This window comes from Barbus barbus, assembly GCF_936440315.1.
Source record: "Barbus barbus genome assembly, chromosome: 46".
In the NCBI taxonomy this organism is placed as follows: Eukaryota; Metazoa; Chordata; class Actinopteri; order Cypriniformes; family Cyprinidae; genus Barbus; species Barbus barbus.
The window spans coordinates 18,227,834-18,254,859 of NC_136724.1; the positions used below are offsets into that span (position 1 = coordinate 18,227,834).

General features: G+C 34.3%; 2 protein-coding genes and 1 long non-coding RNA gene across 3 annotated transcripts in view; 1 reads left to right on the top strand and 2 right to left on the bottom strand.

Annotated features, from left to right (window-relative positions):
* LOC306865190 (5'-AMP-activated protein kinase subunit gamma-1-like) overlaps nt 1-6,541 on the bottom strand; it is a 39,799-nt gene extending 33,258 nt beyond the window's left edge. The window contains exon 1 of the mRNA XM_079409654.1: nt 6,036-6,541. Within this exon, the coding sequence (XP_079265780.1) occupies nt 6,036-6,135 (100 nt within the window). The 5' untranslated portion in view covers nt 6,136-6,541. The remainder of the gene's footprint in view (nt 1-6,035) is intronic.
* On the top strand, nt 191-4,234 carry LOC306865192. The gene is made up of 4 exons (XR_013783850.1): nt 191-362; nt 1,234-1,293; nt 1,737-1,905; nt 3,747-4,234. It is a non-coding gene; the product is annotated as an uncharacterized lncRNA (long non-coding RNA).
* A 13,778-nt stretch (nt 6,542-20,319) lies between the features above and the next one.
* Nucleotides 20,320-24,886, bottom strand: LOC306865191 (5'-AMP-activated protein kinase subunit gamma-2-like). The gene is made up of 2 exons (XM_079409655.1): nt 24,821-24,886; nt 20,320-20,794 (listed from the first exon to the last, which is right to left on the bottom strand). Exons 1-2 carry the CDS (start codon nt 24,872-24,874, stop codon nt 20,492-20,494), a joined length of 357 nt encoding a protein of 118 aa, XP_079265781.1. The 5' UTR covers nt 24,875-24,886; the 3' UTR covers nt 20,320-20,491.
* Between the last annotated feature and the right edge of the window lie 2,140 nt (nt 24,887-27,026).

A 27,026-nucleotide genomic window follows, 5' to 3' on the forward strand; every position in this document is an offset into this window, starting at 1 on the left:
TTTTTTTTAGTGTTGAAATCCAGTTTTGGAACTCAGTCAACTGTAATAAATACAGCCTTTTTAACAAAATATTTACACCATGTTGACTCTGACATATGATTATATAATGTACACATCTATTAGTTTAAAACTGTTTGCTTTAAAAAAAAACACATGATTAGACAACTCGGCGGAGCGCAGTGCATGTGATGTCATTTCGTCATCAGCAGCGGACATCTTGGGACTTCTCACGAGTCACGACTTCTGGCGCTCTTTTTTCCTATTTCGCGCTCAACTCCTGCACGCTACGATAAAGAAGTTGGCAACACTGCGATTACCAGAGAAGAGGACCTCAAAAGAGTGAGAGTGAGTGAGTGAGGGAGGTGAGTGTAACAACTAATTCATGCTTCAGTTAAAACGTGAAATCCTGATACATCCAGTTATTGTTTTACCAGTCATTAAGATATTTTTTTTTATTTTGTGACGTTTCAAAAGGGATAAATAGCTGTTCAATTGTATGCTATTTGCTTTTTTAGTGCAATGTTAGGATTAACATTAGCTGGGTAACGTTAACTAACTTTTTTTCATCTTGAAAGCGTGATCTATCTGCCATATTACTATAACATTTTCGATAGCTGTTCGGTATAAAATTAGTGTGGATTGTTGTTAGTAGTCACGTAAACTTTAAAACATTGCAATTACATTAATAGAATTAAGTTATGTAGGTTTTATGCAACTCGGCAACATTAGTGTTTCACTGGACTGTCAAGCTATTAACTAATTAGTATGTGTTTGTTTCGATGAAGATGCTGTTTTTTTTTTAAGTTTTAGTTTTGTTAATATCACTTATAAGGGTGTATGTAGTCAAATTAGTACTTTAGTTGTTCATTACAAAGTACATTGGAAATTACTGTGCACATGCTTTACTGCTGTGTATGTAACTTTATTAGCACTTTTTTTTTTATTGCAGTTGATGTTTATCTGTGAATTCTGTAATAATGAGAGCTGCACAATCCTACATTTTGTGCAGCATGTGAAATTGCATAGAAATGTGCCTAATTCACAATTTAGATGTGGTGTGCCTGATTGCCCACGTTTTCTTCATTGAAGTCCCACATATACAGACATCACAAAGAACATCACGCGTCTGCTAAAGAGATTCAGGCACAGATGTGTGATAAAACATTTAAATGCCATGTAGACTTTTGTGAAGTTCAATGTGGGACCCTAACACAGTTTTTGTCTCTTTTGAAGAGCCACATTCAGTCAGGTCTGGAGATCCGGTGCCCATTTGGTTGCAACAGGACATTTAAGGTGAGATCTACATTTGCATCATATGTATCACGGACTCATAAAATGTGCTCTGTAAACCAATTGATAGAGCCTGCTATGGCCACGGAAACTCCAGTTTCTGATGTTGTGTCTGAGAGTGAGAGATCAGACGTTGTAGAGCACAATTTTCCTGAAGTTGTGGATGAATCTCTTTTTCTAAGAAATTTAACCCTTTTCTATCTGAAACTTCTATTTTTGCCACCTCTGTTCCTGTATTCCATTTCACAGTTCTATTCTATATTCCTTCCATTTGTTATTGTCTCTGAACCTCTCCCTCTCTCTCTCCTTATTGGTAACCATAGTCTTTATTATCTTTTAGTTTATAGTATTATAGTATCAGTGTCTTTATTAGTTAACATGAACTACCCATAAACCATGCTTTTACAACACTTATTAAGCTATGTCCTTCTGTATTTCTTTTACAGGTGAATCCATGACCCCAAGCAAGTGGATGTTGTCAGTCGAAAGGGAAGTTGTCCTTGGCCCATGTTCAGAGGCATTTGTTGAGGGCCTGGCAGCATTGTTTGCGACCTATTACAACTTAAACCTTGCTTATGCGGATGAAGCTGCATGCACCCTCAAATTTATTCAGAGGTATGTCAGAGCATAAACTCCCAACAAAAAATTTATTGTAGACATTCAAATTTTCTTTACTTTTTTAGGTTTACAAGTTTGGAATTATTTTTTATTTATTTTGGAAAAGTTGTCAAACAGCAAAAAACTGAACACTGAATTTAGTACATGCAGCCAAAGTCCAGCAAAAATAGTTTATCAAAAAAATCTATTACAAAATATGCATCAGGGATATGGATGTCCATATTTTCCGACCTCTGAGGGATGACCCATGCGATTCGCGTAGATCTGAGTTTTTTTTTTTTTTGATGGGGTGGGGGTGTTGAAATCATGCAAATGGCCTTAAGCTATTACCTAAATAAACTGCTAAAGATTGTTTTCTAAAACATGAACTGAATTCACTCCTAGCCGCGCTTGGTTCGAGCCAATTTAAATTGCATTTGGGAACACAACATTTGTCATTAGAAACGCTTATAAATCTGTTGTTGTTTACTAAGAGAAGTTTCAGTGTCACATGATCCTTCAGAAATCATTGTAATATGCTGATTTGCTGCTCAAGAAACATTTCTTATTATTATCAATGGTAAAAATAGTTTGCTGCTTAATATTTTTGTGGAAACGATACCACTCAAACATTTGTATAAGATTTAAAAGGGAGAGAAATTAATAATTTTATTCATCATGCATGGAAGTGATAAAAAGTGAATGAAGACATCTAAAATTATTTTTATTTCATTAAGTTTGTTAATGCATTTATTAATATTTTTGATAAAGGCAGATAAATGTTGTTAATTAAACTTTACATTTATCAAAAAATCCTGAAAAAAATATAATGTATCACCATTTCCACACACAATATGAAGCAGCTAAATTTTCTACATTTAATAACAATCAGAAATGTTTCTTGAGTCCAATAAATTGTAATGATTTCTAAATTCTGCTTTGCATAACAAGAATAACTTTACATTTTGTAATATTTAAATTGAAAACTTTTTTTTTTTACACCATAAAACTTCAGGTAACAAATTTCGTTACCTGAATACCTTAAGTTTTTTTTTTTATTATTATTATTTGTAATAATGTTTCACAATATTGCTGTTTTTTTGTTTTTACTTTATTTGTCTCTAGCTGATCACGTGCCTGATGCAAACCATATAGATAGATAGATAGATAGATAGATAGATAGATAGATAGATAGATATACAGGTGCTGGTCATATAATTAGAATATCATCAAAAAGTTGATTTATTTAACTATTTCCATTCAAAAAGTGAAACTTGTATAATGTATACATTCATTCCACACAGACTGATATTTCAAGTGTTTATTTCTTTTAATTTTGATAATTATAACTGACAACTAATGAAAACCCCAAATTCAGTATCTCAGAAAATTAGAATATTAAGTCACCTTTATTTATAAAGCGCTTTTAACAATACAGATTGTGTCAAAGCACTTAACAATATCAAATTGGAGGATAGAGTGTCAGTAATGTATAATAATAAGATAACTTTTCATTAGTTGTCAGTTACAATCATCAAAATTAAAAGAAATACACTTGAAATATATCAGTCTGTGTGGAATGAATGTATAATATTATACAAGTTTCACTTTTTGAATGGAATTGGTGAAATAAATCAACTTTTTGATGATATTCTAATTATATGACCAGCACCTTATATATAAATAAAAAAAATACAATTAACTTAGTAAAACTATTGAAATATTTTCTTTGGCCCAAGCTCTTCAATAAATGAAATGTTAAGGAAAATTATATTTTAAAATGACACTTAAATTTATTTTATTCATTGATTTATATGCTGTTTTTTAAAAAACAATTGCTGTGTGTGTTTTTTTCATAGAGGAATTGTGGGCATTAACCCGGAAACTGGATCAAAAGTTGCTGGAAAGAGAGACAAGAAAATGAAAGGAATGAACCCACATGTATGCACACTGCTACGGAAGCTAATGGACTTTGAATGGCTTACCATTTAAAAAAAAAAAAGTGTTCCAATGAAATTGAAGTGAGAGACTCTGAACTGATTGTCAAGTGCATGATTGATGTTCAAATTAATGTACATGCAATGTCTTGCCCCTTCATGGATTTGGCCGTTTAAAGGTAGGCACAGTTCAGACCCTTTCTTTTGTGTTTATTTAAACTTTGAGTTTCTGAATGAAGTTCAGTCACACTGGAGGGAAAGTGTCCCCCCCCCCCCCCCCCCCAGGATAAAGCCTTTGGTTTAATGTGCAATCTCCATTTTTGTTTCTTATATTTTGTTTCAAATATGTTTTGGAAAATGGTGCATATGTTAAATGAACATCTATTGTACAATAAATTGTTACATTTATGAAAACCTGTTATTTTGAAAGGTTTATTCTTCACATTACACAATAAATTGACAAAGAATACTGAAAATTTGAGGGAAAAGTAGGTTTACACACCCTCACAGCAGTGCTAAATCTCAGCTATTACTTTAGTGAACTGAATTTCACAACAAATGCACTAATTTACTGTAAAATGTATGTGCAGTGCAAGTTCACAGTTGCTTTTATAATTTCAGTCACATTCGTAACCGTTGCTACTGTAATTTTACAGGGATAGCTGTAAAAAAAAGCACCATAATTTTACAGCATATATACAGCCGTGTGCTGTAATTTTTACAGTACAAATGTAATTATTGATTTACAGTAGTCTTGTAAATTTACAGTCTTACTGGCAACCAAAATTGCCAGTAAGTTACTGTAAATTTTACAGGAAATTTTTTACAGTGTAGACTATAAATAACAACTCCCATTATTAACATCACAGGATTAGCCCTTCACAATCATTATACACCCGATGAAAACAAAACATCCCATTTAGAAAAAGTCATAAAAATCTTAAAAGCTTTTTGTTGATCCACATTGCAGACCAGCTTAATTTTTAGAACTTGGCACATTCTGACCAAAATCACCTATTTGGAAGCATTACATAATACATATCTTGAGACAACGAAGTCTAGTTTTCAGGGTTCTGGGAATCATCTTGCAGCATGCACTGAGAAATTACTTCTAGAGGTTGTCAAATTTACAGGTAAAGAGCTCTACTGCTCACGCTCTTATTGTGCAAATCCCTCAATACACAAGAAAAAATGAGACTCTTCAAGGTCTGAGATCTGAATGCATCCGTCTACTTATGTTTGAGTGTAAAGTGTAAGACTGTAAGACTGAAATTCAGTGGCCTTATACTCTTAAAAATGTCTGATCTCCATTGCAGTATAACAATATAAAAGCATCTTATGCAAACAAATGAACTTTTCTCATTCATGTTTGCATGGTGATTTTTAGGGGAAATATCAGGGTTATTATAGTTACCTAAATTTAAAACTAAATATATAAGTTAAATAATATTTGTAATAATATTAGTATGCCAAAGTTCCTTGTGTTCCTGATTGAAATAATAAAAGATGTTAAAACAAAACTGTAACTTAAAACATTTTAAACTTGTTTTATTTCAGCTTCATATAAAGTTTTGATTTAGTTTAACTTGATTCACTAAAATAACTAAAACTGGTATAAAATTAATACAATCTATATAGACATACACAAAAAAACAAACAGGACAAAAACACAACAAAATACCAAACTTTTAACTAAAATTATAATCAAAATATAAAAATGAAAAATCTAATTCTAAATATTAATACCAAGTATAATAGTATATCTCAATAATATAAAATAACATATATAGCCTAGTCAGATCTCTTAAGTTTGACAACCAGAAAGTGTACAAATACTTCTTTATCTTCACTTCAAACATCATTTGTTTTACAATAAACATATTGTTTTAAGACCAAATAAACTTCAGTTACACTTTATTTTAAGGTGTCTTTGTTACAGTGTAATTATACATTTAAGGACTAAGTACTATTAATTAACTATGTGTGCTTACTATATGGTTAGGATTAGGATTAGGGTTACTTGCATGTAATTATGCATGATTTATTGTTATAATAAATGCTTGTTTGATATTTTGATATCTAATGCAATGATATTCTTACAAGTGTCCAAATATTTATATCTGCAAATGTCACTCATGAAAAAACAAAAAAAACAAAAACATTATATATAACAAAGTCATATACACATATAAGCCTTAACTGCCATCTTACTAGTTCCCAGGAGGCCGTGGGGCTCTGACTGCCGTCTCCCTGTCCGCCCCTCTTGGTCCTTGCGTTTTTTGAACCCTCTCAGGCTGCTAAAGCGTTTCATGGGTGGTGAGGGAGTTCGGAGAGGCTGTGGACAGTGCAATAGGTCATTCCATACCCATAGACAGTGCTGGAAAGAAGTTTTAGTTGGATCTCTTCAGTTACTTCCAGGTCTTGGATCCTTGAGCCAGTGACAGGTACTCTTCAAGGATTATTCCATGTGTTTCACCCAAAGTGCTTCCTTCAGGGTTCTTCAGCTTCTTCTTCTTGCTTCTTTCTCTCACAGACTCTTGTTTCTGTTTCACAGCTCTGAATCAGTGGCCGGCTGATTGTCAAGTGCAGCTGAGTTTACAGCACTGTGTGTGTGTGTGTGTGTGTGTGTGTGTTAATTCATGCCTTCAAAACAGCATGTGTAACAGGGAGACTGTAAGAGGAAACCAACCTATGCTTGTTTGGAATTACTGGTAACTGGCCAAACAGCAGAAAACTCCACCCACTCATTAATATTTCAAGTACATTCGCATATATTAAGGGTTGTGCATCTGTGTGAATGAACTGTTTTTTGGGGGTTTAATATTAGACAAAGCAAAAGAGAAAAAATATATAGTTGAAGAAATTTCACAGTCTAGTGTGCAACTGAACTTTGTTAAAATGAAAGAAACTTGTTAGTTCATGTGGTCTCTGACCTCCTCTGGTTTGGAGTCAGTTGATTTTCATAAAAATCTCATTAAGGAGAACACAAAAAATAATCAGGGAACCATAAAATAGGATTTAGCCTTTCCGAATACCTTGCCAAACTGAAATGAATGCAGCGTCGTGGGAGAACATTACTGTTTAATGCAAGGTGAAATCTTACTTCTATTTCCTTATTAGTGGTGCACATTGGATCGCAGTCAGAAGTTATTACAAACACTCAATAGTGATTGATAGTGACATTCAAGCAGAAGTGTTGTATTAATCTCATTAACTGTCATGTGTAGCTTGAAGTTATTTTTCCGTTACCCATATATGATTATATTTCGTTATGTATTTTATCAAATCACATAAGTTTATAAGAAACTGTTTAATTTTCCAAAAAGATTTTTAATTATAGTAATATAAGGTACATGTTGATCAGAGGGATGTAGGTGGGATGTAATGCCAGAGTAAAGTACAGCCACAACTTTTTTCTTTTTTCCTGACAAAATCAATATAATGCAATATTTCTATCTGCTGAATGTAAGCTTTTCTATATTGCAAGCTTGCCTGCTGCACTGGGGACATCACATGCATGTGCGAGTCGTGAAAATTATGAAAATAAATCTAGGAATTATTTGATTGTTAGATTTTAAATAAGCGGGGTTGAGACATCAAAAGTAACTAAGCTGCTTTAAGGATAGTAACTGTAATATTATTACTGAAATCTTATTAGTAATTAGTTACACTACTAGTTACTGCAAAAAGTAATATTATTACAGTAACTAAATTACTAGTAACTAGTTACTGCCCAACACTGATCATGTGACACTGAAGCCTGGAGTAATGATCCTGAAATTTAGCTTTGGATCACAGGAAAAAGTTACATTTTAAAATAGATTTCATTATATATATATATATACATACATATACATACATATATATGTGTGTGTGTGTATGTACGCATGTATGTATGTATAAGCTTGGTAACATTTTTACACAGTGCCTATATACATATATATATATATATATATATGTATGTCTATATCATTTTTTGTTTCTTTTTGTTCCTGACACTTACACTTGTAAGTAATGAAACTTCATTAAGCTTTGAACATGTTTCTACATTATTTATCGGCATCGTAAGTTTGTCTGCTCTACTCTGGCTGTAATGTAAACTGACCTTTACTTAAAATTGATGCACAAAATATCAGATCAAATCTGTATCTTGCCCTGTAGCACAGCAAATCTGGAAGTCTCCAAAAGAATACCCTGGTGAAATCCAGTATCTGGGTCATGAAGGGTATTCCATTCAAGGAGGAAAAACAATCTCGATGACAATCACTTTAGCTAATGAATGCATGTCCCTGGTGATAATAGCCATCAACATCTGATCACCCCTGCCTCCTGTACCATCATAAACAAATCATTCTCTGTCAGTGCACTCAAGGCACCAAATTAATCACTTAATAGTGGGTAAAGTCACACTGTCAGGCTCCACGCCAAGAGATAGTTGTGTAAGCAGAATTAGATCGGCTTTGAGTAATCACCTCTCATTTTCCAAACTCTCCGCTGTCGTTCCTTGTCAGGGGCACATAGGGTCCTACTAAGCACTTCTAAAGACGTTCATTTGGGCCCAAAAAATGCCTTTGGTGAGAAGTGAACAGCTAATCCCTTCAAAATCCACTGTGCTTCCTGACATCTTCAAAGGACCAGGGTCAACAAAACACTGGAAAAGACGTGGTCTGTTTTTAGGACAAAAATGCAGTCAGGAACCACTAATGGAGCCGGAGCGAAAAACTTTCTTTGTTTGAACAGTCATCATGTAAAAGTCATGGTTTGTAGGTGTTGTGTGCTCTAGACCCTACACTATGGAAGCCCATTTCCGCTACTGAATAAAAAATAAAAAAAGGTTATTGCGACTTTTTTCACAGAATTGTGAGATGTAAACTCGCAATTGCGAGTTATGAAATCAGAATTGCAAGATATAAATTCCGAATTGCGAGATATAAAGTCAGAATTGCATGATATGAAATCAAAATTGCGAGTTATAAAATCAAAATTGCGAGATATAAACTCGCAATTGCGTGTTATAAAGTCAGAATTGCGAGATATAAAGTCAGATTTGCAAGATATAAAGTCAGAATTGCGAGATATAGTCAGAATTGCGAGATATAGTCAGAATTGTGAGATATGAAGTCAGAATTGCGAGATATAAAGTCACAATTCTGACTTTTTTTCTCAGAATTGCTTGATATAACCTCGCAATTGCGAGTTATAAAATCAGTGTTGCGAGATTTAAAATCAGAATTACGAGATATAAAGCAATTCTGACTTTATCTGGCAATTGCGAGTTTATCTCTCACAATTCTGAGAAAAAAAGGCAGAATTGCCAGATATAAATTCGTAATTCTGAGAACAAATGTCTGAATTGTGAGATAAAAAGTCGCAATAACCTTTTTTATTTTTTATTCAGTGGAGGAAACGGGCTTCCATACTCCACAGACAGCAGCTCTGTTCTTAAACCTATAGTGAGTGCCTACCAAGACAACATTTTAAGACTGTTCTTAACAACCTGGTCTCATAAAAATACGTACCTCTGTGCACTTTCTGTGCAACACCGTTTTACGTACCTTACTGCACGTTTCGCTGCAGTTTCAAAGAGAAATGTCCACTGAGTGGCACTAAAACACAGGTTAAATACGTGAACCCTGGCACGTTTTTATTATGTTGATATAGGTACGCATTGCTGTGTTTTTATTATGTTGCTACAGGTACGTACTGCGTACTATCGTGTTGGAAATATGCCCTACACCAAACCCAACCCTAAACCTACCTGATTTTGTTAACAAATGCAAAACTGGTATAAAAACATATTTGTTGATGCAACCGTGCCATTTCAACTTCCTTTTATGCAGATTTGAACTGTTTTGTCAAACCGTAGTTATACGTAATTCGAACCGGAGCTCCTTGCTTTCTAAGTACGGCTCCGTGAGCTACCGAACAAACTTTCCGTCTATGAAAACCCATAGATACGAGGCTGGATATGTACGATGCTAACATTCAAAAGCATCAGTTTTCAAATCTCCCAGCATATTAATATTGTTTTGAAGTCGTAACATGATATTCTTAAAGTAATCAACACTCTAAATTTGTGTGAAAAGGAGTAAAAGGTGTCGGAGTTTTACTGCCTCTAGTGTTTGTTTCTTTAGGAAACTGAAACTGCCGTAATATGTAGTTATTGGTACGTATTTCGTGTCTCGCTAAAAAGTGCACCCAGGTACGTAAATGCCATGAGACTAGGTTGGTTCTTAAAGTTAGGTGGGAACATTAAGCGGCGATAAAGGATACTTTGTTTTTGCCAAATTCTAGGCAGCAATCCCAGAATGCTTTGCAACACGCTCAGTGAAATATACACCCACGTTGTTGACATAAACGTTGACTATTAATCATGATTGTGCACCATTTACAATGGAATTGAATTGCAATTCAAATTTGACTGTAAGGAAACAGAATTTAAAGTAAATTGAAATTCAAATCATTGTAATTTTGTCTAGAAAATTAATCAAGAAAAACTTTGAATTTTGGCTTGACAAAGCTTTATTTGAAAGTTGCATTTATTTGATAAAAATAGAGTAAAAACAGTAATATTGTGAAATGTTATTACAATTGAATATATCGTTATTTAACGTAATATTATATACTTTTATATTACTATTGGTGTTTAATATACTAAATATATTATTAATATAGTAAAATTTAACTTAATTTAAAATAACTTTTTTAAAATGTAATTTATTTCTGTGACGCAAAGCTGAATTTTCAGCATCATTACTGCAGTCTTCAGTGTCACATGATCCTTCAGAAATCATTCTAATATGCTGACTTGCTGCTCAAGAAACACTTATTATTATTATTATAAATTGTGCTGCTAAAAATCTATCATGGTTTCCAAAAAATTATTATTTTCAGGATTCTTTGATGAACAAAAAGCTCAAAACTAGTAATTTGAAGTAGAAATCTTTGTAACATTATTGGCCTAAATATTTTCTTTGCTATCACTTATGCTTAATTCAACGTTCTTGCTGAATAAAATAATTAATTTAATCACACTGACAGCAAATGTTTGAATGGTAGTGTAGACAAGTTTGAATATATTTAATCATATTTAATAAATTAACTTTTGTGAACTTTGGGAAAATCATTTTTATTTTCCGGTATTTATCACCTGTTTTGAATTTCTTTGAACTGCATTTTAGTAAACTCCTCAGCTTCCTGTGGTGTGAAGCCAATTCAATTTCACACTCATGAACTGAAAGGGAGCCAGTTCTTCAATTCAGAACTCAACCCATGTAGCTTAGCAACACGCTAACATTAGAATCCATTGTGAGCTGCTGCTTACAGTATGTAGAGCATTCCAAATCAGTCACTTATGAGGTTCTGTATCAGCTGGCATGGGCTGCTTGTGTAGGCAGGAGACAGCTAGAGCTTTTGTGTCCATCAGCAAGTACTAACCTGCTCTTCTATGGTATTAGAGCTGGAAAAGCCTTCCTTTTCCATTTGCCTGATTTAATAAGCTTTCATGTGAGAGTGAGGGAAGCCAAGTCACTGGATATCTGAGAATGGGGCTGCTTTCTACAGCAGGTCACCTTGTACTTTTGGAGTCAAGCCAGATTGACTTTTCCAGTCAGTCTCTTCAAAAAAAGAACGTGGCGGCCTATGAAATGGCAGAGAAAGTCAGTGGTCATATAGACTACTTTTAGGGTCCTGTTTGAAAGTCTTACAGGTTTGGAATGACATGAGGGTGAGTAAATATTGACAGAAATATCGTTTTTTTGTTTTGTTGTTGAACTGTTCCTTAAGTTCTCAGAGGTCAGAGATGCTTTTTTGCTGTTTCTCTAAGTGAGAATGTTCTAGAAAGATTGCCACAGAAAAGACACGTTCACTGACAGTCTGTAGTCTCTTCCCTAATAAGGATATGCCCATGCTATATCTTTTGACAGGAAATGATGTGCAAACATGGCAGTTTTGTGTAAATACACAGGGCCTCTCTGTAGGCGCAGATCCAGTGATGAACAGCATTCCCAGATAAGGTCTGAATGAGGGTGAGGAATGCAATGGCACAATGATGGCGCGGAGACATTCCTCTAACTGTTACATGTCTGTGTTTTCCCCTGTGACCTAGTTTTCCCCATTCTGTTTAATTAGTCATTGAGTTCACCTGTCAAGTGCTCGTTATCTGCACTATATTAGTTCCTGTCCTTTGAGTTTGACGGTTATTGTTGATGTCTACATGTTCGTGCAGCCTGCTTCTAAGATTTCCATGTATTTTCTCCTTGGATTATTATTAAATGTTTGAACTTTGATATTTCTCCTTCGTCGTGCGCCTTCCTCAGCACAACACTAACATTATCTAGATGTTATCCATATGTTTGGGTAAATGTTAGAAAGCTAAAAATGGCACAATGAAGAAGACATCAAAGTGATTTTGACCACCAGTTAGACTTTTTGATCAGCTTTTCATTTAAAACAATGTCTGTAAGGTAATTTGTTTACTATTTAAAAATTAATTATTTCACACACAAAATTATTATAATATGTATACACACATGTATATGTATACACACATTCATACACAAAATGACTACATATTATTTATAAAAATAATTAATACAATTCAATTTTTAAAAAATCATGACAAAGTAAAAAAATTAAATACATAATACATATATTTTAAAAAACATTAATATATAATATTAATTAAACTTTAAAATTCTATAACATATACTGATATATATATATAATTAGTATATGTTATTATAGAATTGTATATTTTGTTATTTATTATTATAGAATAATAAAGTCTATTTGTCTAAGTGTTATTTGTTATTATAGAATTTTACATTTTAGCATTTTATATATATAAACGGATGGATAGATGGATGGATGGATGGATGGATGGATGGAAAAAAGAGATGCAAGAGCAGGAGCCTGAATATTTCAACAGGGTCAGATGATTCCTAAAGGGTTCTTATCACTCTCTCTGCGCTGACAGGACCAAACCTGCACTCCACACATCCCAAACTAAAATGAACTCTTGTCTCTCACAGACTGGATTACATAACTGCAGAGCCAGCTTCATATCATCACAGGACTGGTGGGTTATGTGCTGCCTGTCAGCCTGAATGTCCAAAGAGTTTAAAACACCTAAACTACAAAACAGTGACCAGCCGCATACATGAAAGGAGAATATTACCAAATTATACATAACTTTCCTATACAAATATGTAAGTCCAGTGATGGTATCAGATAATACCATAGTATTGTATGATAACTATAATAATATACCATGCATGGTATTCTAATGTACTTTAAAGAATCAAATGGTTATACCGGGATTTTAATATATAGGCCTATCGTAGTGTACCATGCAGTGTTGTTGTTGGTAACTAAAAGTAAAACTATTATTATTATTACTGTTTTAATTTATTTATTGAAAGTAACGATGGGGAAAATAACTGAAATAAAGAAGTACTAAAATTACTAAATAAAAAAAATCTAGATAGAAAAATACAATAAAAGAATATATAAAAAATAAACCTAGATAGAAATATTAACAAAACCAAAAACTAATAAAAATGGCAAAATAACATAATAATGACTAAAATTAAAATGAAAACTGAAATATAAAATATTATTACGATAATAGTATAGGTATAAATAAAACTACAATAAGGCATTTCCATGTCGTACCATAGTATTACCACAGTAGTACATGTCCAAAAAATGTGATAGTACCATGGTACTTTTTAGTATAATATTATATATAATATAAAGTTTGACATCAGTAAGATTTTTTTTTCTGGGTGTGTCAATCATTCACTGATTAATTCTTACTTCGTTCCTGAATTAATCAGCTGTTTTGAAAGAATGGATTGAATAAATGACTCAACAACTTACTTATTAAGACTAAGGCCATTTTAATTTTGTATTTTAAAGTATCGTTCTGTTTTTCGATCATTTCATATTGCAGTATTCCAATTTTTATATTTAAAACTTTAATCACATAACATTATTAATGCAATTTGTAAGAGCAGTGTAAATGCATGTACAAGTGCTCCTTTAAAAAAAAAGTGTATAGAGCCCTGCATGTTTAATTATACTTGGCTTAAAAAAAAAAAAAATGAATAAAGCCACTTAGCCAATGTAACTTTTAAACATATATTTTTAAAGTGTATCCCGTGGATCCACCCTAGAATCGCCCCTGATTGTCCAGTCTATTTTTCAGTAGTTTATGAAATATTAAACAAAATTCTGGTCACAGATATTCATGCACTTCCTGTTTTTCCCCATAGATGGTGGTAAAAGAGGAAAAAGCCTTATTTGGTCTCTATAGAGGGCATTGTGTCACACAGACGTGTGTGTGACAGTCACTGCTGAGATAAGGCCACTGCGTGCCGCCACACTGTGCTTCATCCCGGTCACCTGTCAGCTGCTGAACCCGTTTATTTAACCGTTGCCTGGCGACGAGCTGTGCTTCTTTGTGAACGCGAGCTCCAGGGGCTCAGAGCTCATGGTGTGAAGTGAGTGAGGATGCATCGAGGAGAAAAGAGCCACCGACTCGCTTTAGCCTTTTTCTCACGGGTTTCAATGCTTGATATCGCTCTCATTGTCTTTTTCTTTTCCTCACACTCTCCTGGAAACATATGGCTGGCTGTGGCTTTCAGTTAAACAAATGTGACCCTGGACCACAAAACCTGTCATAAGTAGCACAGGTATATTTGTAGCAATATCCAACAATACACTATATGGGTCAAAATTATTGATTTTTCTTTTATGCCAAAAATCATTAGGATATTAAATAAAGATCATGTTCCATGAAGATATTTTTTTGAATTTCCTACTGTAAATATATCAAAACTTAATTTTTGATTAGTAATATGCATAGCTAAGAATTTAATTTGAACAACTTTAAATGCAATTTTCTCAATATTTAGATTTTTTTACACCCTCAGATTCCATATATTCAAATAGTTGTATCTCGGCCAAATATTGTTCTATCATAATAAACCATCAATCAATAGAAAGCTTATTCAGCTTCCAGATGATGCATAAATATCAGTTTAAAAAATTACCCTTTTGACTGGTTTTGTGGTCCAGGGTCACATATATAGAATTGCATGTTTCAAATATGTTGATGATCAAGGAAATAGCAATATTTTCAAATATATTTAGTATAATATATTACATTATTTATTTTATTTATTGACAGAAGCATGAAACCAATTAATAAATTCAAGAGGCTAATTTTAAGGTCACTTTTGTTTGTAAACATTTATAATAGGCCAACTGCTGCAAAACCAATGGAGAATACAAACGTTCTCAAATAATCATTTCAATAATTGTTTTTACTTTATCTCCATCTAGTGGTCACAGAGGAACATGATATTAAAAGCCACTACCCCTTTCTATGTTTTATTTACGTTAACGTTCAAAAGGTTTGTGGTCAGTAAGATTTTATTTAAAATTAATAACAATAATAATATTCAGAAAGGACGCATTAAATTGATAAAAAGTGACCGTAAAAACATTCATAATGTTACAAAAGATTTCTTTGGGGGGGGGTCACAATTTCCACTTAAATATTAACAGTTGTCATAATGACTACTAATAAAAATGTTTTTGAGCAGCAAATCAGCATATTAAGATGATCTCTAAAGGATCATGTGACAGTGACGACTGGAGTAATGACTGCTGAAATATTCAGCTTTGCTGACAGGAAATAAATTATATTACAAAATATATTCACTTTTTTTTTTTAAATGCTAATGTGCAATAACATTTTATGATTTTTTTATAATAAACAATGCTTTGTAATAGTATAAATGTCACGGTGCACACTCTGGAGGCCCCTCAGGACAGACATGGACAGGATCACAGGACGGGGACCTCCAGAGCGGAACAGACAGAACGGAGGCCAGGGTGGAGCTGGGAGCTCCGAAGGCCATGGCGGAGCAAGGCCATGGCAGGTGGTGCTTGTGGCCGTGGCCTCGTCCCTCAGACAGGCCACTCCAGATGGAACTGTTCTACCCCCCTCCCCAAAATTTCCATGGGGAAGCCATAGGGTGTCAGGAGACCTCCGGGGCTAAACAGACAGGAGAGGACAGCCCACAGGAACAGGAAGCCCTCCTGGGCTAGCTTGGAAGCGGAACTACTTCTGGGCATGACAAGGAGTCAGGGGCCCTCACGGGGTCCCTCAGCAACCACCTCCACGACAAGGAGAGGCCCCCCAACGAGTCTCTGTGGACACCACATGACAAGACTAGATTAAAACTGTTCCTGAGGGCAAGGCAAGACTTAAAAACGGAACTCCGGGCCGTGTATAGGGAACTGGATCTGGAACTGGGACTGGGGCTCAAGTCAGCGATGGTCCGGCGGGCTTGAGTCAGCGGAGGCGGGCTTGCCACATGCGCTCCAGGCGGGCTAGGGTGGGTCACGGACGGTGGCAGACATGACTTCCCTGCCGCGGACGGCGTTGATCTCCCAGCGAACGGTGGGCTAGAGAGAGCCGCGGACAGCGGCGGACTTGCGGGACTCGTGGCGATCCCGCCGAATTCAGCGGGCTATGGCGGGATGACGAGTGGCAACTTCCTTGCCGCGGGACAGAAAGACACAGGAACAAAACAAAACGAGGAGAGTGGACACCGCTTACCGTTATGGTCTGGTCTTCTGTCACGGTGCACACACGAGGAGGATACAGGAACACCCAGACGAGGAGTAAACTCAAAATAACAGTCTTTAATGGATCCAAACAAGGCAGGGCAAGACCAGGCAATGCTAACACAGACAGGAACACCGGGGAGTAACGAGTAGACCAGACGACGACACGAAACTGAACAGACAGGAACTTAAATACACAGGTAAATGACTAAAACACAGCTGAACAGAATAAACTAATAATCACATTAAACAAGGACAGGAAACAAACCAAATATGGACACAAGAGGACTGACAATAGACACTATTATTGTCACATAAATGCAGCCTTGTTGAACATAAATTAATTATTTTATAAACTGAAAAGTTTTGAAATAATGTAATATAATATAAATTAAATTTATATTATAAATGTAATAAATTACAAATGAAATTCTCATCTTGATATTAATACATCAAGAATGACACATTTCAATTGTGTCCAGTAGGTGGCGATACAACCAAAGAATCATATTGTGGCACACAGAAGGATGACATGGCATCCGTTCTTCCTCATCACAGTTTTCTTGAGGTTTTCTGCCTATGCTGAGGAGCTCTGAGGACGTCTTAGAGCCAAGGATTAATTTCAGTTAACATAATTTGTAAGGAAGCAAGCGTGATTGAATTATGGGCTTTCTGCATTCTGATGTCACTGTCTGGGTGCAGCCCAATTCCCGGATATAATAGGATTTAGAATTTCTCCACGTTCTGAGTGTCATTTCCTGAAAGACAAACACTGCCTGAACAGAAGCTGCTGTCCATCAGTGTTCATCAAACTCATGGTCACTGCCACAAACACATCCATCCCAGAAAACAGCACAAAATCACCTTGCTTGGACCCTCTAAAAAAAAAACCTGGACCTGAACCTTTTTGATTTTTATCAATACAGAAATGGATCTACAACTCATATCTACGCACTTGTAGAGAAGTGTGTATTTGTGTGCAAAGGCACCAGATGCACTCAGCAGATAAAAACCTTATTATACAGATCAATATAATCAAGTAATAAAACTGTAGCTGAGAAACACATCTTCCTTTTCTCTCGAGTACCTCTAATGTTTAATAGTCTCCCTCGATGTGTTTTAATCTTTCCAGCTCTGCCTTACAATCAGACAGAGGCAAAACTGATGTTTTCAGCTGACAGGAAAGTCTGCCAGCCAGAGCAACTAATGGATTGTCGGAGAAGCATAGTAGTGCTGTTATATAAGTGTGTATGTGTATGAAGAAGAATATTCCCAACTGTGTGTATTGAAGCTTTTTTTTCAGCTAGACATTTCTTACTACTGCACAAAAAAGTGTCCTGATATTAGTTAATGTGTAAATTAGAAACAGTGCATAGATATAATGGGATAACCTATTTATGACAATTTTACACACGTATTGCAAAAAGCAAAATGGTATATCAAATCATTCTGTTATGTCTTTCACAACATAGTTGAGAATCATCTTTATTAAAAAAAAGAAAATCAATTGGTGATTGAAAAATCCCACAGTTTTTGCTTTTTCATGTCTATTTATGTCTTTATATTTTGTTAAAAAACAGTCCTGGTGTCCTCTATAGAGCTTAACATATAAATAAAAACGATCAAAAATTATATTTTTCCTTTTTTTTCTTATGTTCTAAACAATGCAATGACATAAAAAATACTAAATTCCCAGGAGGATATATATACACACACATTCATAAACAAATTTACACATTCATAGACTTATTTATTTAAAATAAATGTTTTATTTTTTTCATTTATAAAAATACTTTATAAATATATACATTCATATTTATTTTTAGATGATTTTATATATAATTTTAAATGATACGAATAATTAAATAATTTTACGAATATGTATTATTATTTTTTAATTATTTAAATAAAACATAATTTAATATGTTTTATTTTAATATATATATATATAATATTTTAAACTATATATAAATAATTAAATAATTTTTGAATATATGTTTAAATTCATTAAATTAAAATGATTTAAAATAAAACATTACAAAATGATATAATTTTGTATTTATTTTATGTGTGTGTATATATATTTATATATATAAAATGTATATATTTTATTTATGAATATAAGACCCATGACCTTCAACCTACTTTCACCACTTTACCATAGTACAACAGAGAGACCAATTCCACCTACATATCCAAACTCAAGCAAACACTTCAATTACTCTTAATCATCTAATTATAGGTCACTCTGTTCCCATACGTCTTCCAAGACAGGCTATAATTTTATAATTATTGATTGCACTTTCAGTGTGTGGGAACGAAGGAGATTTTAGCTGATTTATATTTTCCTTGTTAAACAGATTACCCAAAGACAACAGCCAAATACTACGTCTCTTTCGTTTTGCTTTTAAATAACAGTCATTTAAAATGTCACCTCACATGAATCGTTTAAAGAACTGTTCCAGTAAAACAACTGCATGCTTTCTTAATTATCTTACTACACTTCAACATCTTTGTCTCTCAGTGGCATTTTAACCACAACCAAGAAAGTAAACATTGTCAGGAGCCCAGAGAACACAGTCATTATTCATCAAGGATAACACCGCATTTGAATAGCACATACTTTAATCTAGAAATATGATATATATTATATAATATATATATATATATATATATAAAATGTAACCAATTATGATAATATAAAAATATAAACCAAGTAAATGTCAATATTAGCTACTAAAAAGCAGCCTTTATAGACAACTCTCCTTCCTCTTGGTTCTGATAGTTAAATCAGACTCACGTGGATAACATATGTGACAGCTGAATTCATTATCAGGGTCTTATGCATTAAGAAACACCCACGCCTCCATTAAATCAGCACACAGCGCAATTATCCGAATCATTGCACACCCCAGGCTGAGCTGGACCCAGACAACCCGTGAAAGGTTTCACTAAACGCTGACTCACTCCACACACCGATGTGATAATGGCATTCATAGCATCTCATCTCAGCAATGCCGAATTCATATTCTGAAGCTTGTCGATTTTTTATTACATATTTTAGAGATTATGGATGTTTGTTTCTGGATACTGGTATAATATATAACATTAAAAACAATCTTTTAGCCTGGCTGAATGTTAGGTACATATTCAAAATAAGAAGTTAAGTATAAGTGTTATATAATTGTGTTATATAATCACAAACAATTAAGACTACATTTACAGATGATCGCCGCCGCAGTACTAACCATAACTAATTCAAGAGCAGAACACATAAAACATATTTTAGATTGAAAAACAAACCTAAAAAGTATGAATTATTCACTTTCAAAGGGCTTATCTCCTGCATATTTTTTAATAATTAAAATAGTTTCCCAGTCAAATGATAAAGTTGGTCAGGGTTTCTTGCATTAAAATGTATTTAAAAAATAAAAATGACACATTTACCATTCAAACGTTTGGGGTCAGAGATTATTTAATGTTTTGGAAAGAAGTCTCATATGCTCACCAAGGCCGCATTTATTTGATCAAAAATACAGTAAAAACAGCCATTTTTAAAATGTAATTTATTCCTGAATTTTCAGCATCATTACTCCAGTCTTCAGTGTCACATGATCCTTCAGAAATCATTCTCAAAAAATATTTCTGATTATTATTAATGTTAAAAACTGTTGTGTTACTTAATATTTAGTTTTTTCAGGATTCTTTGATTAATAGAAAGTTCAAACGAACAGAATTCATTTGAAATAGAAAGATTTTATAACAATGCAAAAATCCTTATTGCCACTTTTGATCAATTTAATGCATCCATGCTAAATAAAGTATTAAATTCTTTCTTTCTTTATTCATTTTTGAATGGTAGTGTAGTAGTTTCAATAAATAGTTTTGGTAGTCTAAGGATTTTTAAGTTATACTGTAAAAGTCAGTTATCAAAAGTATTTCCAAAGAGGAAGGGAAATGTGATTAGTCATGATGACCCATTGAAATGTTGAGTTTTTCCTGATTGTAAGCATTCTGGCAGCTGTTTAAGAGATTGACGATTTTTGTCTCTTACCTTTCCTGGCCCGAGAGAAAAGTTTGATGCTGACAGGAGACGTGGAGGGATTTGTGGAGTCTTTGGAGGACGAGCGAAAGATTCCGGTGAAGCTGCGGCGACGTGAACACTTGGGCGAGGAGTCGTGGTTGGAGGAGTAGGGGAAGATGGTTTTGGGAGATCCAGGGCTGTTTCTGAATCGGGCCGGAGCGGACATGGGGCTAGAGGGCCGACTAAACGGACCCCGGCTGAAGAAGTTTTTGGTCGGGCTGGCTGAATGGCAGCTAAGCTCCCCCTGAAGAATAAATACATTCACATACAACATTAGAACAGATTTTTACATTTCCTGAAGAAAATATGAAATAATGCACTTTTAAGCACATATTGAGAGAACTATTGACTCCTGAGATTTCAAATCAGAGAGCAATGACGGAAATGTTTGATCACAAAATCACAAGTGAATGGCATTCTCTTACAGACTATTGACAACATGTTTGAAGGACACGAACAGACACTGAGATACTGAATGAAGAGACGTCATAACATTCAGATAAATCGTGAGTCCTTGATGTTTCCACCGTTCAATCACATGGGAATTTCACACAGAAAAACAGACAGACAAAGCCACTGAAAACTGTTTAGACAGCCAAAAGAACAGATGGCCTCATTTTGTCAAGAGGCTTTTGTTAAATCAGAGAGGCTCACACAGTGGCATAAATACCTCACTGTATACCTAAAACCACTACATAACTATCCCATCTCACTCTCTCACTCATTCACTTGCTCTCAGAATACTACAAAGTGGGACTTGAAACTGCAGTTAAACGGATAGTTCACTCAAAATCACTTTCCCTCAAGCAGCGTTATTATCATTATAACACTAAAACTATTATAAACATGTTTGTTAATTGAAATAACGCTGAAAGAAATACAACAAATATAACATTAGATGAAATCGAAAATTAGAAATGCGGCCTAAAATTACTAACTGAAATAAAAAATAAATGAAAACTAGTGCCGGGCAACGATTAATCGCGATTAATCGCATTCAAAATAAAAGTTTTTGTGTACATAATATATGTGTGCGTACTGTGAATATTCATTATGTATATATAAATACACACACATGCATGTGTATATTTAAGAAAAATATGTTATGTATTAAATTATTTATATATAAATTATATGAATATAAATATATAGATGTAAATATTTTTAATATATATATATATATATATATACTGTATGTGTGTGTCTTTATATATACATAATAAATATACACCGTACACACACATATATTATATAAACAAAAACTTTTATTTTGGATGCAATTAATCAAGATTAATCATTGCCCAGTACTAAAAACTATTTAGAAATATTTTAAAAAGCTATTAAAAATGACAGAATATTACTTTAAATGTAAAATTAAAACTTAAAAGCTAATTCAAAATATGAATAAAAAGGTATGTGTATGAATAATAAAAAATAAAAAAAAAACTGCTCATGTTGTTCCAAACCTGTATGCATTTCTTCTGTCAAACACAATTTCTAAAGAACATCCTGGCCACTGCTGCCTGTCAGTATAATGAAAGTAAATGTGGAGTGGGATTGCCAAGCTCCTAAATGCTCTTGCACTGAACCTTGCACTATATTTCAGGTCTTTTGAAGTCACATGACAGCTTTTGTGAGGAGAAGACTGAAATTTCTGAAGTTGTTTTTCATGAAAAACCTTGAGATACACACTGTTTATCTTGGTATGTTCAGAAAAAGTAGTGATGTGAATGAATTGAGATCTTTTCAATGAAACGGTTCAGTCAGTTGTCATTAATTACTCACCCTCATGTTAAGATATTTTTGATGAAATCCGAGAGCTTTCTGACCCTGCGTAGAGAGCAACACAACTGAAACACTCAAGGCCCAGAAATGTAGTAAGGAAATTGTTAAACACTCTTGTGAATGGCGGTGGACAGTGACCCAGAAGAGAAGAAATCGTTGAATAAAGTAATTATTTTAGTTTTCTTTGCACACAAAAGTATTCTCGTAGCTTCATTAAATTACGGTTGAACCACTGATGTCACATGGACTATTTTAACGATGTCTGTTCTACCTTTCTGGGCCTTGAACGTGGTAGTTGCATTACTGTCTATGCAGGGTCAGAAAGCTCTCGGATTTCATCAAAAATATCTTAATTTGTGATTCGAAGATAAACGAAGGTCTTACGGGTTTGGAACAACATGAGGGTGAGTAACTAATGACAGAATTTTCACACAATCACATGAATCAGTTTCATGAAACTTTTATTGTGTTTTTTTTTGTTCTTTTTGAATGTGACAAAGGTCTTTGTTTGACACACACACACACACACAAAATAATGTCTTACAAGTTTAGAACGACATGAAGGTGAGTAAATAATGAAAGAATTGTTATTTTTATATGAACTATCCCTTCAAAAGTCTGAAAAGACTAAGATGAAAGAAAACCTTTCTTTTGTAGACTAAACAAAAGAAGCAATGACATATTTTTTTTATTCTGAGTCCCTCGGTTGCCATGGAAACATTTGACTGTTTCTGTGTTGAAGAGCTGATGGAAAAAAGTCTTCCTGAAACTTTGATCACGAGATAAGTGAAACATAATGACGCAGCAATTTACAACTTTTCAATTCACACTACCCTTATTTTGGTTCTGATCCAGAATATAAGCCATTCCTCTGGCAAACAGCACTAGGCTAATGCATTTCATTTGCACACAAATGTTCATCCACATTGGTGATTCTGCACTGACCTTGCCGAGGGTTAATAAAACATCTGTTCAACCACGAGAAATATTAGCTAATATCCTGAGCCCTAGCAACAAAAAACATCGGCAAATCAGTGAAGTGGAGCAGATTACATCTAATCATAAAATGTATACTCCGAAACCTCCTAAAGCATCAAAAGAGCCCTTCAGATTCAGTGACTCCAACTCACCTTCAACAAAAACACCACCCTGACAGCTATCAGGTGATTTATCTCCTCTCTAGCCTTGCCGGCAGATCCTGAGCTCCTAACCAATATGAGTTCAACTTAATGACTACAATAACACTGGCACTAAAACGTATTTGGACACATAATTTCTGAAAGCATGTCTGTTAGATTTCTTTTTTAAGGAATTAATACTTTTACCAAACAAGAAGCATTAAAATTGACAGTAAAGACATTTACGTTACACAAAATTTCTATTCATCAAAGAATCCTGGAAAAAACTAAAAACTGTATAACAGTTTCCACAGAAATATTAAGCTGCACAGCTGGGGTTAATTGTGCATCAAATGAGAGGTCAGTACAGGCAAAAAGTACCGTGGTAGACATACAGTAATTACAAATCAGGTTATTAGAGCAGACTCATATCCCATCAGAGTGACAGCAGAGATTGAGGGCATCAAGGATATAGCAGCTTTCAGACTGCCGACACAAACGGAATGAATCTGCATTTTACACGGCTATTCACATTTCAACAACCTTTTGTAATCGAATGACCAGATCATACATAGCAACTCAGTATAATATGGATCTACAAAGGCAAAACATGCAAATTTCGACTGATTTGATTTCAGTTTCAAACTCCACTTTCCCTGAATCAATGCATCCAGCAAACATGGAACGTTCTCGGAATTTGGCTAATGTTTTCGCAAGGGTCTCTCAAAGTTATGAAAAAATGTTGTTCTAGTAACATTTATAGCATGTTTATTCAAAGTGTTTAATAACGTTCTCAAAACAGCAGCACAAAAACTTTTATAGACTATTCTTCATGCATTATGAAAAGTTTTAGTTGGACATTTGTGTAACATTTTTTCAGAGTTATTACTATTTTCAGAATGTTCAGACGTAACATTCGCATAATGTCTGCGTAACTAAGAAACATATAAAACTAGATATTTTGAACATTCAGAGAACATTTAGGGATTTATTAGGGATGTGGGAACGTTAGCTTTCAATCATAACTAAAGTTTAACTAAAGTTCTAGCGTTTTGGCTTTTGGGGTGGAATATACATCACAGGGCCAGTGATGACTAAGGAAATTGCATAATTCAAACAAACCAATTGAATGTGTGATATACACATTCTTTGGAAGAATATGCAACTGTCCACAGCTTTTTAAATGACTCTTGAAGCGACTTTGGATTCATTAAAACATGACACAGTATTGGAGAACACAAAAAACTATTTTTTGTTAGTCGCTCAAAACATACTCTGCTATTTTTCACAACAGAAATTATTTTCAAAGCCAAATAAAACAGTTTTTACTGTTGGCAAGGTTTTGTGTGTGTGTTGGGTAGTGTTACCTTGCACACGCCGTCCTTGTTGGCATGTTCTGCATCTCCTTCCAGGAACGGCATGGCGAAGGAGCTCAAGTCCTGCGGAGAACAAACAAACAAAATGATTGAGCTCATTAAAAATCACTTTCATGACTGTGGCACCTCTCATTTACTCCATAAAAATACCATAATGAACAATTCACAGATCTACATAGATCAAAGGTTAAGCTCTACAGTACCCCAAAATCACAAGGAATTATACAAATAACAGACACAGAGGAAAGAGTATAAACGGTTTTAGACAGTTGAACAGAAGCACATCACATAAGACAGATGGACACTCGGTGGGTGATCCATCTAACCTGTACAGAGCAGCCAGTAATACAAGAACAATTTGGAAGAACTCACAGCAGATCCAAAACGTCTTCACTGTCCTCCTTCTCAAAAATCTACCGACTTTTATCAACATCAGTCACTGCAGCTTCGTCTCTACTTCTTTCAGACAACATATCATCACCGCCATGCAATGACAACTAAAAACATCGACACAGTCTCTTTTATTTAAACCGGTTTTTAAAGTAACATGATCTCATGTGACCGCCCTGCAATATTTTCCCGGTCTGTGCAAATGTATGTGAAACCTGTAATGCACAGATTAAATCAGGCTTCGCTTATCTTCACAATAGACTCTCACTGTTGGACATCAGGCAATGATTTCCAAGAAACTCCAAATGAGATCAACAAACATTTGCTATATTTTACCAGGCCAGCTTTAAGAAAAAGGCTCAAAACAAGCATGATGGATTGCGTGGGGGTTGAAATTAGATAAATGTGGTCAGTTTATGAAAATTGTATAGGCTACCTTGTAAGCAAAATATATTCTAAGAACATTTTACTAACATTCCCATTAAGTTATGAAAAAGTTATTTGCTTTCTGAACTGAACTTGTTATGAACATTCGAAAAAACGTAAGGTATGTTAATTTTTTGCATTTTGCAAACATTATGGGAATGTTACTTTCTCTGAACCATCTGAAAAAATTAGTAAGTGGTAACATTTAAAAAAAAAAACACATTAGACTAAAGGTTTTTGAACACTAAATGTCATCGCACACCGATTTTCGCATGCGTTTTTCCGTTTTTTTCATATTCGTCATGCTTTCCTTTCAAAATGCATGCTACGGGTGCGAAAACGCAGAAAATCGAACCTGATCCGAATTTTTTGTGCTCGGACTTAAGGCCATTGCATCGTCTGAATTTTTTGCACGTTAAAAAATAAATATGACCTCACGTTGTGTCAATCACGTTTACACACTGCCTCCGAAACCTTCGTCTGTCATAAAACTTTTTGGATCGGGTTCAATTTTCTGCGTTTTCACATACATAGCAAGCATTTTTATAGGAAAGGATGATGAATTCGAAAAAAAAAATTCGAATTCAGTGTGCAAGGACCTTAATATCCAACTAAAATGTTTTTGTGCTAATGTTTTAGTAACATTATCAGATAACTTTGAGCGAACATTCTCTTAACGTTAATGAAAGAACATAGGTTCATAACATGTTGCCAGAACATTCTGAACAAGTTCTCTGTTAGCTGGGATAATTCTTGAACAAGAACAGCATTAAAAACATTTTCACAGCTAAACGAAAAAGCACAGTACAGCAGCTTGCAAACTTACACACAGGTTCTTCAATTCTTCATCCATTTTGCTGCTGTTTGCTAGAATCTTGCACCAACAAAGACTAGTATCTAAAATCACTTTGGCAGTAACCTAAAGCTCACTAAAATGCTCAGAATCTGTAAATGTGACGCAGTGACATTTCAAACAACAGCACAAACCACAGAGTCTCTGAAGTGCATTAACTTTATCCTCATTACACAATCCGCTATTGTAGCTACACAGAGGACGTGATTGTTTAGCGGTCACTCCATATATTTGAGATGTATTAGTGTGATCTGTACCATGCAGTTTAAAATCCCTTTGCTAGCCTGTTACCTACTACTACACAGAGAATTACTGTAACCAATGAAATATAAAAAAACACTGTTGTTAGTGAAAGTTTCCTAATGCACTTTTCTTATACATGCATTTACTTACTGAAGTCAATTAGTGGTTAGACTGATATGGGTTTTTCTATGGTTGATGACATAGAAAGTAGGGTGAAAGATGGCTGACAAACTGAAAATATCAAATAATGTAAATCAGTGACATTTGCAGTCATCTAATGCATCA